The sequence below is a fragment of the Anomaloglossus baeobatrachus genome, chromosome 5 (assembly GCF_048569485.1).
Source record: "Anomaloglossus baeobatrachus isolate aAnoBae1 chromosome 5, aAnoBae1.hap1, whole genome shotgun sequence".
Lineage (NCBI taxonomy): Eukaryota > Metazoa > Chordata > Amphibia > Anura > Aromobatidae > Anomaloglossus > Anomaloglossus baeobatrachus.
In genome coordinates, this window is record NC_134357.1 from 505157551 (window position 1) to 505172812 (window position 15262).

A 15262-nucleotide genomic window follows, 5' to 3' on the forward strand; every position below is an offset into this window, starting at 1 on the left:
AAATAATTTGGAGAGGCCGCATTCTTTTCAGGACAAAGTGACATTTTTATTGGTACCATATTTATATATACACACCGGTTTTGTTTTAGTTTTATAAGACGCATCGGATTATAAGACGCACCCCAAATTTAGAAATAAAAAGGTAAAAAAAAAATGGGGTCCGTCTTATACTCTGGTGTTGTGAGGGGGGTGGCAGCGGTGGTGGAGCGGGGTCTCATGAGGCAGCTTCCGCTGCCAACACAGCCACCGCAGTCCTCACAGCCAGCCGGCCGCCCACACAGAATGGCAGCAGTAGGCCGCCACCCACCCACAGAGAGGCAGTCGGCCGCCCGCACAGTAAGGCACCCAGCCACCCGCACAGGCATGCACCCGGCCGCCCGCACAGACAGGCACCTGGCCGCCCGCACAGACAGGCACCCGGCCGCCCGCACAGACAGGCACCCGGCTGCCCACAAAGACAGCACCCCACAGACAGCTCCCCACCAATTCTCCACCTCCCGGTAAGCTATTTTCGGATTTTAAGGCGCATCCCTCAGTTTCCTTCCAAATTTTTGGGAGGAAAAGTGCGTCTTATAATCTGAAAAGAAAAAAAAAAAAAAATATATATATATATATATATATATATATATAGTATTAAAATAAAAAACAAAACATTTTTTTGCTGGTAAAAAAAAAAAAAAATTCATGCTTTATTTTGATTTTTTTTTACATTTTAGCCCCTTTTTGTAAGTAATACAGTTTTACATTTAGAACCATATAGTAATTTTGCCCAACATCTTGTAGTAATGTTCCCATCCTTGTCCTCATCTTTTAGCAATGCCTCCCCATCCTGTTCCCCTTCTTGTAGCAAACTGCACCATCCTGGTCCCCATTCTGTAGTAATGTGCCCATCCATGTCCCCTTGTAAGTAATGTGCTCATCCTTCTTTCCATCCTGTATTAATGTGTCCTTCCTTGTCCCCGTCCTGCAGTAATTTGTAATATGCTTATCATTGTCCTCTTCTTGTAGTAATGTGCCCCATCTTGTAGCAAAGTGCCCCATCCTAGTCCTCATCATGTAGTAATGTGCCCCATCCTGGTCCTCATCATGTAGTAATGTGTCCCATCCTGGTCCTCATTATGTAGTAATGTGCCCCATCCTGGTCCTCATCATGTAGTAATGTGCCCCATCCTGGTCCTCATCATGTAGTAATGTGCCCCATCCTGGTCCTCATCATGTAGTAATGTGCCCTGTTATGATTCAGGGACCGAGGAGGATCAAAAAATGCGGAATCCCAAAAAGGTAACAGAGTGGCTGGAAACTTAACAAACTGCAGACCTAATCCTGACACACAACTTGAAGTAGCCGTGGGGCATGCCTACAATGACCTGGACGCCTTGAGAAAGCCGGAGAACTAAATAATCTCACAGATAGAGATATAAGAAAGCTAATCTGCCTCAGAGCAGTCCCCAAAGATAGATAGATAGCCCCCCACATGTAAAGGCTACGGTGATATAGAAAAACAAAATACAAAGCCAGAAAAGACAGATTTCAGCAAAGGTGAGGCCCAAACTATCTTTATAGGTAAGGATAGAAAAGAGCAACTGTCTGCAGCTGTATAAACCCTAATATATACCAGCACTTCTGATTTGGAAAAATCCTGAGGTCACACAACCTCTCCACCAATGTATCAGCACTCTGATGTTACTGGGATCCAAAAACACTAATACAGATGAGGGACTGAATTAATACCAAGCATGACAAACAATTACCTTGCAGAATCATGGAGCTAAGTATACAGACACTCCCAGCAGGAAATGATCCCATTCCACCAAGAACTCCACACAGACAAAATAGGAATCAAGCCTTAGTATTAAAGCAGAAAAAACAACAAGAAAGTGGAAAACAAACAGCAGAGGTACAAAGACCACTTATCTGAGAGGAGTTCTGGTAGTGAACAGAGCTGGTTACAGAATGTCCTTAACACACAGGAGACATTGTCCACCAGCAAGCAACAAGAGAAAACCACTCAGCTAAATAGCCCAATCTGACCGACTGCCAGTCCTCCACATGTGCGTAGCCTCCACTCTACACATCAACTGCACCACCAGCACTGACCACAAGAGGGAGCCCCAAACTGGAAAACGTATTCACAACAGTGCCCCATCCTGGTCCTCATCATGTAGTAATGTGCCCCATCCTGGTCCTCATCCTGTAGTAATGTGCCCCATCCTGGCCCTCATCATGTAGTAATGTGCCCCATCCTGGTCCTCATCATGTAGTAATATGCCCCATCCTGGTCCTCATCATGTAGTAATGTGCCCCATCCTGGTCCTCATCATGTAGTAATGTGCCCCATCCTGATCCTCATCATGTAGTAATGTGCCTAATTTTGGTCCTCATCATGTAGTAATATGCCCCATCCTGGTCCTCATCATGTAGTAATGTGCCCCATCCTGGTCCTCATCCTGTAGTAATGTCCTCATCATGTAGTAATGTGCCCTATCCTGGTCCTCATCATGTAGTAATGTGCCCCATACTGGTCCTCATCATGTAGTAACGTTCCCCATCCTGGTCCTCATCAAGTAGTTATTTGCGCCATCCTGGTCTTCATCATGTAGTAATGTGCCCCATCCTGGTCCTCATCCTGTAGTAATGTCCCCATCCTGGTCCTCATCCTGTAGTAATGTCCTCTCATCCTGTAGTAATATCTCCATCCTGGTCCTCATCCTGTAGTAATGTGCCCCATCCAAGTCTCCATCCTGTAGTAATGTGCCCATCCTTGTCTCCATCCTATAGTAATGTGCCAATCCTTGTCCTCTACTTCTAGTAATGAACCCATCCTGTAGTAATGTCCCCATCCTTGTCCCCATCCTGAAGTAATATGCCCATCCTTGTGTTCATCCCGTAGTAATGTGCCCATCCTGGTCCCCATCCTGTAGTAATGTGCGCATCCTGGTCCCTATCCTGTAGTAACGTGCCCATCCTTGTCCCCATCCTGAAGTAATATGCTCATCCTTGTCCCCATCCTGAAGTAATGTGCAACATCCTTGTTCCCATCCTGAAGTAATGTGCCACAACCTTGTCCCCGTCCTGTGGTAATGTGTCCATCTTTGTGCCCATCCTGTAGTAATGTGACCATACAGGTTGCCTGGCGGCTGCATTGAATTGTGCAGAGAGAGTTTGACTGCACAGCGCCGGCAAAACATTTATCTGAAATAAAGCGCTGACAGCTGCGGCCCATGCCGGCTCCACGTGCCGGCGGGCAGCAAGAAGCAGCCTGAGGGGCCGCATGCGGCCCGCATGTTTGAGACCCTGGTCTAGATAGTCAAACCAGGACACGGATTGTACAGAGGAGTAGACTACATGGAAAAGCAATCAGGAAAGATGAAGGGCCATAGACAACTAATGAATGTAACTGCTGGATATTGTATAAGTTAGTGGATGCCACACAAAACTATTAGGTATGTGCCTCTGTTGGAAACAAAATTTGATTTACAAGTCATGTACCTGCTATTCTCTAATAGGGCAAGGGGGGGAGAATTCATGGCTGCACAACATGGGTCATTGTCCTTGTACCATAGAGTAAACAGCTGCCATAAAGAGATGAACTTGATAGGTCACAATACTTAGCGAAGCCCAACTTTCCAGACAGACATCCACATGTATCAGAGGACCAAGAATGTGGCAAGAAGATATTCTCCACAAAAATTACTACATCTACACCAGTCTGAACTGTTGACCGCTGCCAGAAAAGGTACATGAATACATGCTGTTTGTGCCAAATGTGGACCCTCCCATCATCCATGTTGATTCATCTAAACTGACAATGTTTATACTGCAGTGATGACATTTGTGCTCTCTTTGACCCAATGTTTTTTTTCCCAATTTTGTTTTTGTTGGTCAGCACTGAAACTGGAACTGGTCATCTTCTGGTATAGACCATCTGTTATAAGAAATAATGACTGCATTTGGACACATTAGTTCTGACAGATGCAAATATATTTGAATATAGGAAGGAGAGCGCTGGCAGCTCTCAGATACCTCCACGGGCCGGTGTAAATGCTTTGCCGGTCCGAGGGCTGTATGTTGTGCATGCCCACATTACCTTATTTTTCGGACTATAAGACACACTTTTTTTCCCCCAAATGTAGGGGGAAAGTGGGGGGTGCGTCTTATAGTCTAAATGTGGCTGCGGGGAATGAGGGTGCTGCGGAGGAGCGGGTAATCGGGGACACGAGCAGGCTGTAGCAGCGCCTGCCGTGACCACGTGGACCCGCTCATTACATATGCACGCCCGTCCTCCCGCCCATCATCCCTCAGCACTGAAGCCAGCGCTGACAGGTAGGCGGGGGGTGCGCACATAATTAACAGCCGGCCTGCATGATCATCCCTGGCAACTACAGCCTGGAGTGATCATGTGCGGCTGTATTCACTGCCCCTCGCGCATCATCATCAGCGCAGGGTGCAGTGAATATTAACAGTATACGCACCGGTCACTTCCCTGTAGCATCGCGATCTCCTCCTGTCTGTGCCGGTCAGCTGATCTGTATAGAGAGCGGTGAGCACAGCGATGACATCATCACTGTGCGAGCCGCTAGTCTCCACACAGGTCAGCTGACTGGCAGACAGGAAGAGGAGCGATGCAGCAGACAAAGGTGACGGCTCCACACAGATCAGCGGCACTGCTGCCGCCACAGACAGAGGAAGGAGCGATGCTGCATGGAGTGAGGAAAGGTGAGTATAAACGTTTGTTTGTTGTTTGTGTGACACAGGATATAGGCCATATAGCAGGATGGGGGTATATAGCAGTATGAGGGCATATTCCAGGATGGGGGTATATAGCAGGATGGATGGGGGTATATAGCAGGATGAGGGCATATTCTAGGATGGCAGTATATAGCAGGATGGGGGTTTATAGCAGGATGCCAGTATATAGCAGGATAAGGGCATATACCAGGATGAGGTACATATATACAAGGATGGGGATCATATACAAGGCAGGAGGATCATTACCAAGCTGGGGTACCATAGTAGAGAATTTGAGGACATTACCCCCATAACAGTGTCAGCAGCAGATCCTCCCCCCATAAGTGTGTCATGACCACATTTTTTGCTTAAAATTTTATTTTCCTATGTTCCTCCTCCAAAACCAGGGTGCGTCTTATAGTCCGAAAAATACGGTAGTTGGACATTAGTGCTGTATTCAGATGCAGTATTCATAAGTGTGCACCTAATGTGCCTTGACATTGTTAACATCTAAAAGGATCCAATATCACTGAATATTTCCTTGATCACGCCATTCTCAGTATACTCTTCACATAATTGTACTTAAAATGAGGTAACCTATTTGTGAAATATTGGTGATGTGACTGTGTTCGAAGTCATTCTCACTCTCATATTCCCATTCTGACAACTGATCAGTCGGATTTATACTGCACTCTGCCTAGTCATGTGTCTAATACGTTTCAGATGGGAGTGTGAAAGTGTCTCTAATTTATATCCATACTTTCCACTAATGAGAGGAAATCACCCCGAAACACCGTGCCTGCAAATTGGGGTTCTGATCTGGTATAAATAAGGCCACTTTTGACTTGTAGGATTGCTACCTCCAATAGGTGGTGCTAGAGTTTGTCTTCTTCCCCCTGGAGAGACAATTTGAATATTTGCCAGAGGGGCATTGCAGCTATAAGTTCCCTCACTGGCAGCCAGACTGGTTTGTCAGGTCTCCGCAAGGAGAATAGTCTTCCCCGTGGTCCCCACTATAGCTTCTCATAAGCCAGATCAGATCCCATACTTTGCACTGACGAGGGGCAATCACCGCAAAACACCATGTCTGCAAATTGGGTTTCTGATCTGGTATAAATCCTAAGTCATATAAAAAGGCTTGTTAAAAAGCCACTTTTGACTTGTAGGATTGCTACTTCCAATAGGTGGCACTAGAGTTTGTCTTCTTCCTCCTTAGAGAGACAATTCTAATTTATATAGAATACTGGTGGGTAATATAAGACTTAAAGGGGTTGTCCACTACTCGGACAACTCCTCATTTTCCTTGTTAGCCCAAGAAACAAAGAAAAAGCACCCAGAATGAGGAAAACCCCACACATGGTTATCAAAGTACCTCACAGGGATAAACAATAGCTGTAGCTAACTGTTATTAAAACTTAACCTTTAATAAACCAATAAAACAGAGTAATTAAATGTGAAAAACACTCCGTGATTTAAAATAGCCTCACATATTATGTTAAACATACAGAGCAATGATGTTCATATGACGTATAGTCACTTAAGAAACACCCATAAGTGTGCTAAACATACAAAATAAACATGACTGTGACGACATGGACTCTCATGAGTTAAAGTTTCTTAAAATTCAGCCAGACAGCATGATAGATTGCTTATAGACGGGGGAGAAGTCCCTCATTGTTTTTACAAGACTCTTGTTGACTCAATGTAATTGTGTTGGCCACTGAAAGCCAGACGTATTGTTCTCCAGACCTTTCCAGTAACCATTGAATTGTAGTTGTGTATTGCTAATGTGATTACCTTAGTAGCCATTGTTGAGTCTGTGACTTCCAGACTCCATGTAGATATCTTCAGTCTTTCTATGCACATCATTTAAATGAACATTGTCCATGCAGCTTGAGATTCATCCAATGGGAGAGGCGCTCTTGTCCAACCAATCGATGAGGTCGCAGTGTATCTAAGTGGAAGGCTGTGGCTATAAAAAGGGACTTCTTTAAGCCACCAGGTGGTTGATGGATGCTGAAGGATCCAGTCTAAGCTCTTTGGAGCGGACTAGAGGATCAGGATATCTTATGGCTTCAATCTAGGGACTCCGGTTCCGGTTGGAGACCATATCCACAGCCTAGGGATTTCGACTCCGGCTGCCAGGATTGTATCATCATACCAGGACTACCTAAAGAGGACACTCAGGTTGGGACAGTTCAGTCACCTGGAACAGACTTTGCAGACCTCAGCCAGCTTCCTAAATCTGGCGCTATTTCTTTCTCGGTGGGTGCCCGCCAAAAGCGGGGTGCTGCTGGATTGGAGTAAGCGGCCCTGGAACCTCTGAGGCAAGGACATTCTAAATCCCTGGTGAGCCAGCGGAAGGGTGAGACTCTGTTGCCTGTTACATTTGTGTGTTTTGCTGGTTATGTGTTATGTGCCATTAATTGTTTGGGGATCCAATAAAGTCTAATTATTGTGGTTCCCTCATCCTGTGTTGTCTGAGTGGTGTTACGCCCACGGTTGGGGAGGCCGGCGTTCAGTTGGGATGAGCCCTGATCCACGCTGTCTTTCTAAAGGCGGCAGGTTTTAGTGGACGAGAGCACCCACTGAGCCCCGTGTCTCCACAATGACCACACTTAAAATGGAAATTACAAAAAATGGATTGATCACCCAATCAGTTGTGCACATGGCTACTGTCCCATCTGTTCCAGTCAAAAGAAGGGGGATCAAAAGGACAAGGCCACTATCCCTAAATGGGGAGACGCTAGCCCTCCATCAATTGCTCCTGCTCTGACAAGGACAGTCCACATTTGTCCCTCCACCGTGACTGCCCCTCATATAGGTCCTGGTGTCTCCTTACGCGTTTCACCACCTCTGGATCATCAGGGGAGATGCATACACCATATAGAAGAAAAGGGACTAGGACTACGTGGACCTGCACAATTGATTGGGTGAGATCAAGCCATTTTTGTGATTTCCATTTTAAGTCTGATCTCTTTATGCCCCTTTTTGTTGTGTTTAGGGCAGGTCCCTGTGTTTACATTTGGTATTCATACCTGTCCCATTTTCATTGTTTTCTCCCCACTGGATACAAAAATAGATGATCCTATCAGTGGTTATATATCCTTGGATCATGTTTATTTTGTAGTTTAGCATACTTATGGGTGTTTCTTAAGTAACTATACGTCATATGAACATCATTGCTCTGTATGTTTAACATAATATGTGTGGCTATTTTAAATCACTTTTGTTGTTTTTCACATTTAATTAATCTGTTTTAAGGTTTTAATAAAGGTTAAGTTTTAATCACAGTTTCCTTTACCCAAGATAAATAAGGCTATTCTCACCTCCGGCGCGGTTGCAGTTTCAGTGATGTCTGAAGTCGCGTTTCCGGAATCCAAATGACATTGTTATGACACGCGGGCCCTGCAACAAATCAATGCCAGCTTCCTCCGCCTCACCTATAGGAAGTCGGCACAGCACTCACATCCTGCTCAAATGTCTGAAGACAAGGCAGACACCAGGCGCTGATTGGTTGCAGGGCCCACGTGTCATAACAATGTCATATGAGCCCCGAGAACGCAACTTCAGACATCGCTGGAACTGCGGCTACACCAGAGGTGAGAATAGGCTTATTTATTTTTACGGGGGTGAACAAGGGGAATGAGTAGGGATTGTCCAAGTAGTGAACATCCCCTTAAACACAAGACTTTCACAACCTTCTACACATCATAGGGGAAATTTCATTAAATTTTTTTGTCATCTACCTGGTGATTCTGAGGAACATCAGGATTTTCTTGTTTACACTCCTGTGGAAGAAGAGGACTGGGACATCTCTCTGGTGTTGTCCTCTCACTGGATAGAACTGGAGGAAACACATACAGGGGCTGAATTCATTCTTTACATACAGATAATTATAGGCCGTGTGTATTTAGTCCTGTCTATTACCTGGTGATGTGAGGGGCTGGGGATCCTCCATCATGACGTCCTTGTACAGATCTTTGTGTCCTTCTATATACTCCCACTCCTCCATGGAGAAATAGACGGCGACATCCTGACACCTTATAGGAGCCTGACACATACAATGATACCGTCATCCCCCGATCCCTTCATAGAATTACTGTATAATGTCCCAGCATTCCCAGCAGTGTCACCTCTCCATTCAGCAGCTCAATCATCTTGTAGGTGAGTTCTAGGATCTTCTGGTCATTGATGTCCTCATGTATCAGGGAGTGAGGTGGAGGCCCCGTGATTGGGCTCAGGGGTCTTCTCCATCCCTCAGACACAGGGGCCTGACAGCGCTCACTAGAGGTCTTCTTCACTACTGTGTAATCCTGGTTATGGAGAGACACATTAATAAATCTCACTACAGACATTTCTAATGTCCTCACCTCTCCAGTTCTGTCCATCTGTTATTCCCATAGATAAGAATGATGTAATGTGATGTCATCAGAATCTCTCACCTCTCCAGTAAGCCGGAAGAGGATCTCTAGGGTGAGGTGTAATATCCTCTCCGCCATCTTGTCCCTGTCCCTATCCATCCTTGATGGGTCAATCAGGAGAATTCTCTTATATAGATCTGAGAGGATCCGATATTGTAAGGACCTGAATGGGGAGAAGATGTAAGAAAACAATTTCTGGAGATAATAAAGTTAAGCATGAAGAATCATACTCTCTCGTGAGGATTGGCTCTGTCTCAGCCACTAATTGTCTGTATTGATCACGTTAAAGCAAGAATTACAGAAACTGAAGGGGAACCCAAGCATCATTGGAAAGGGAGCTGCAAAGGATTGTCAGTGTGAGGATCACTATATACAGTGCCTACAAATAGTATTCAACTCCCTGCAGATTTAGCAGGTTTACACATTCGGAATTAACTTGGCATTGTGACATTTGGACTGTAGATCAGCCTGGAAGTGTGAAATGCACTGCAGCAAAAAAGAATGTTATTTCTTTTTTATTTTTTTTTTTAAATTGAGAAAAGTTTATTCAGAGGGTCATTTATTATTCAACCCCTCAAACCACCAGAATTCTGTTTGGTTCCCCTAAAGTATTAAGAAGTATTTCAGGCACAAAGAACAATGAGCTTCACATGTTTGGATTAATTATCTCTTTTTCCAGCCTTTTCTGACTAATTTAGACCCTCCCCAAACTTGTGAACAGCACTCATACATGGTCAACATGGGAAAGACAAAGTAGCATTCCAAGGCCATCAGAGACAAGATCGTGGAGGGTCACAAGGCTGGCAAGGGGTACAAAACCCTTTCAAAGGAGTTGGGCCTACCTGTCTCCACTGTTGGGAGCATCATCCGGAAGTGGAAGGCTTATGGAACTACTGTTAGCCTTCCACGGCCTGGACAGCCTTTGAAAGTTTCCTCCCGTGCCGAGGCCAGGCTTGTCCGAAGAGTCAAGGCTAACCCAAGGACAACAAGGAAGGAGCTCCGGGAAGATCTCATGGCAGTGGGGACATTGGTTTCAGTCAATACCATAAGTAACGTACTCCACCGCAATGGTCTCCGTTCCAGACGAGCCTGTAAGGTACCTTTACTTTCAAAGCGTCATGTCAAGGCTCGTCTACAGTTTGCTCATGATCACTTGGAGGACTCTGAGACAGACTGGTTCAAGGTTCTCTGGTCTGATGAGACCAAGATCGAGATCTTTGGGGGCGTGGCCTGGACCTCATGTAGAGAGGAAGCAGCGTGGGTGAGCTCCTGCCTGGATCCTGAAATATCCTGCACACCGGCCTTGCTGACAGGCACTACCGACCCTGGAGGGCTGCAACACTACTTATAACACCCAGGGAAGCGAGCACAGCCAGGATATGCCGACCCGCAACAGCAATAAAAGGGACAGAGACGCGCAGGAGCGCGCCTCTGAAGAATCCAATATGGCGCCGCCGGCATCCACACCATCCCGAGCTGGAGCAGTGGGAGTAGCAAGCAGGTTGGAGCGGTTTGCCAGAGTGGCCCCTGGCACAGAGCCTGCCTACAACGAGGCACCCGATGGCAGCGCTGAACGGGCCCTGGAGCAGGGAGAAAACATACCTGACGGTGAGACTGTGAGTACCCTGGGCCCTGCATGTTCAGCAGCACAAGATATGCAGACACAGAGGCCTGCGCTGGCAGAGGGAGGAGGGGGAGATGTGGAGCAAACAACACCTGTTTTCACTGAGGCCATACTGAGAGACATTCTGGCAGCAATTAACTCTTGCAATACCACATTGGCCACCCTAAGCAGCCAGATGGGAACTGTCACCTCAGATATGGCCTGTATTAAACGTGAGCTGCAGGGGGTGACTGTCAGAATGTTGGAGCTGGAGGAAAGAGTGAGTACAACAGAGGATAAATTACCACCAATGTCACGAGAGCTGGGAAAGGCCACGCAAAATATCTCCACACTGCTAAACAAGGTGGATGATTTAGAGAACCGCTCCCGTGGAAGTAATTTGAGACTGGTGGGGATCCCAGAGAGGATGGAGGGCAATGACCCACTGAATTTCTTTGAAAAATGGCTTAAAGACACCATGGGAAAAGACATACTATCCTCTTTTTTCACCATTGAAAGAGCGCACAGGGTCCCTGCGCGTGCCCCACAGCCGGGAGCACCCCCACGTCCTATTCTGATTAAACTACTGCACTATAAAGATAGGGACACTATCCTGCGCAGAGCCAGAGATATCAAAGAACTTGCAATTGATGGGAGGAAGATATCAATATTTCCTGATTTCTCCATGGAAGTGCAACGTAAAAGAGCGCAATTTATTGAGATCAAAAAACGATTGCGCAACCTACAAGTGCCATATTCCATGATGTACCCTGCTAAGCTGCGGATTGCTGCGAACGAAGAGACTCATATTTTTGATACGGCTGGGGCGGCATTGTCTTGGCTGGATATCAATGAGAGATCCCTGAGGAGGAAGAATACCTGAGATTTCCCTTTCTGCCGCCAGGCGTTGTTTTTGTTTGGGACGCTATGCTGGTGAGCTCATTACAGTTAAATTCATCTAGGATCTAGGTTGGGAGACGGCCGGTTCATTGTGGACACACACTGCACTAGCGAGTTGTGGACCCCCCTCCCTGCATGGACTTGGGGCGTATTTTTAGCCCTGATTCTCTCTATTTGGGAGAAATGTGTAAGATACACTTGATTTTGAGGGCAGGGGCACTGCGCACTGGTGTGCGGAGCCCTATCTCTCTCCTTGTTTTTTTTGTTTACTGTTGTATGATGCAATCTGTTTGGGAAGCGTGGTGTGCCTCAGTCGTGTCGCTCAACCTAATGTTTTTGAGAATCGGAGGAGAACGCCTCTCTCCTCCAGGTATGAAGTATCCGACCGGATCATATCTTAGTCTACGCTTGTGGCGACATCCTTAAATATTGTAGCGTGGAATGTTAGAGGGCTCGGAGATGCGAACAAAAGATGTGCTATATTTACTCACCTACAGAAACTTTTACTGGCTATTTTATGTCTCTCCGAGACCCACATGGTCAGGGATAATGTTCATTGGCTGAGGAAGGGATGGATCGCGCATGAATATCATTCCACATACTCGACCCATGCACGGGGTGTGAGTGTGTTGGTGCACAAATCCATCCCGTTCTCATGTACCAAATCAGTGATTGACCCGGTGGGCAGATTTGTATGTTTGCTTTGCACGCTGTATGGTATACAATTTATTCTGGTTGCGATATATATCCCTCCACCATATTCAGTCGAACCGGTAAAAAGGATATTGTCTATTTTAATTCCCTTCCTTCTGTGCCGACGCTTTTGATAGGGATGTAAGTAATTATTAAAATCCCCTATCTAGATAAATTACACTCGGGAAACATATCGGAATGCTAACAGAGCTGGGTTTTGTACATCTTTGGCGTGCCCAACACCCCACAACCAAACAATTCTCTTGTTACTCTAGCTCCCACCACACCATGTCACGGATAGACTTGGCTATTGGAAACGCACTTATGGCCTCATATACACAAAAGGTGGCCTACCTACCTAGAAGTGTATCTGATCACTCACCATTACATGTTACGCTTGCATGGGGAAACCCCTCGCTCTGCCCAGGCCTATCTGGAAACTTAATCCCTTCTGGATCCAGCTTATTGGGGGATCTTTATATGATAACATTCTGGAATACTTTCATCTTAATGAGTGCTCTGCACCGCCACACATAGTTTGGGACTCTATGAAAGCTGTGGTAAGGGGCATATATATTAGAGAAATATGCATACGCAAAAATCAAACCAAATGTTACACCCAGAGTCTGATTCAGAAGGTATCTGATGCGGAGGCTGCGGTGGTGCTCAACCCGACAGTAGAAACTAAAAACACTCTAGAGAAGGCGCAGATGTCACTCAAAGAAAATCTCATGTCGGTGGCAGAAAATAAACGCTATTTCCTTAAACAAAATTATTTTATGGCGGGGGAGGGCGTGGGGCACCTACTGGCCACAGTCATTAGAGCACAGGAAGGATCTTCCTATATAAATAGGTTAAAGACGGAATCAGGTGACTTTGTAACAGCAAGCGAGGATATAATAAGAGAAATAAAGAGGTATTATATGCGGCTATACACATCAGACTGTGACCTCACGGAGACTGAGATTGAGCAGTATTTGGATGCTCTCTCTCTTCCTACACTGAGTGATGTAAACATGGAATTGCTGGACCGGGACATTTCATTGGAAGAACTGGAGGAAGCGCTTGGCCAGACACAAAATGAAAAAGCTCCGGGAACGGATGGCCTGCCTGGAGAGTTTTATAAAATGTATGCACCCTTACTGCTACCCAAACTACTTAAGGTATTTGAAGAATCTGAAAGGCAGAGGGTCCTCCCGCCCTCTATGAGGGAAGCCTTAATAGTCTTAATATTAAAACCCGAAAAAGATCCAGAGATCCCGGATTCATATCGCCCAATTTCACTCCTACAAACAGACATTAAATTGCTGGCCAAGGTGCTCGCCAATAGGATGTCCCGAGTCATCTCATCTATAGTGCAGAGTGATCAGACAGGATTCATTCCATGCAGAGCCACATCTATGAATCTCAGGAAATTATATTTGGGAATTCAACATAGTTCTGAGGTACCGGGGGAAAGGGCAATTTTGTCTTTAGACGCCGCTAAGGCGTTCGATAGCCTTGAATGGGAATATATGTGGGCTGTACTTCGGAAAATGGGCTTTGGACATAGATTCATAAATTGGGTAAAACTGCTATATGACTCACCGGTGGCGAAGGTTAGGGTTAATGGCAGGGTCTCCGAGTCTTTTCCTCTTGGAAGAGGTACTAGACAGGGGTGCCCGCTTTCACCCTTGCTATTCGCGACTGCAGTGGAGCCGTTGGCAGTGGCAATACGGAAATCCAGGGAGGTAGAGGGATTTCGGTGTGGAGCCGTGGAACAAAAGATATCATTATACGCAGACGATCTACTCTTATATTTAGACAGGGTACGTTCCTCGATTTTGCCGGCAATGAATATCATTCGGGAATTTGGACAGAGGTCTGGTCTACGAATCAACTGGTCCAAGTCGGCTTTAATGCTGTTGGACCCCCTTCCGGGCGACTTTTCGGCCTTACAGATTCCAGTTCCTGTGGTCCGGGAGTTTAAATATCTGGGAGTAATTGTCAGCCCAATCCCGAAGGATTTCCAGGCCCTAAATCTGGAACCCCTGTTACAGCGATTCAGAGCAAAAGTGCATACCTGGTGCCGTTTGCCGCTATCAAATATCGGCAGATCCAATTTAATTAAAATGGTAATGATGCTGCAATTACTATACCTTATACATAATTCTCCAGTGTGGATATGTAGGGAATTTTTTGTAAAAATTAATACAATATTCCGGGAACTTATTTGGAAGAAAAAGCAAGCTAGGATTCTACTGGAAGTGCTACAGCGGGGAAAGGAGGAGGGAGGACTGGCGGTACCAAACCCATATATATACTATATAGCCTCCCAGATGCAACATCTGAGGGGTTGGGGCAAAGAAGGAGGGTATGATACCAGTGGTGATATAGTGAGAGAGGGATCAGTATGGAAGTACCCAGGTTGCCGGTTGGATGTGGGACAAAGACAGATAAATGGGGCACGATATCCCACACTGGCTATGATATTCCGGGTGTGGGACAGGGGTAAGTCTCTTTTGGGGATAAGCGGACCTACAGAGCTCTGGCCACTGTGGCAGAACCGCGACTTGCCAGAAATTAAAAAATTAGTAGGGTTCAGAGGATGGGAGGATAAAGGGATCCATTTAGTGTCACAAGTACTACAAAATAATACTCTTAAAAGCTTTGAACAACTGAGAACGGAGTTTCACCTTCCGCATGTCTTCTTTTATCAGTATTTGCAGCTGAGACACGCACTGGAAAGACAGGGGAGGACAAACCCGGTAACAGTGACACATAATCAAACATTACATAGGCTGCTTACATCTGAGTCCTCTAAGGGTCTTATTTCGGAACTATATAAAAAATTACTACCTGCCCATCTGGAAACACATCCATTGATTGTTAAAAGCAAATGGGAACGAAACGTCGGTGCCCTGACGGAAGGCCA

At 45.8% G+C, this 15262-nt stretch overlaps 1 protein-coding gene across 1 annotated transcript in view; it reads right to left on the reverse strand.

Annotated features, from left to right (window-relative positions):
* The window catches only part of LOC142312844 (uncharacterized), a 320861-nt gene extending 311583 nt beyond the window's left edge, over positions 1-9278 (reverse strand). Inside the window, 4 exon segments of the mRNA XM_075351831.1 lie at positions 8478-8575; positions 8659-8782; positions 8865-9044; positions 9174-9278. Of these exon segments, the coding sequence (XP_075207946.1) occupies positions 8478-8575; positions 8659-8782; positions 8865-9044; positions 9174-9251 (480 nt within the window). The 5' untranslated portion in view covers positions 9252-9278.
* Positions 9279-15262: the final 5984 nt, after the last annotated feature.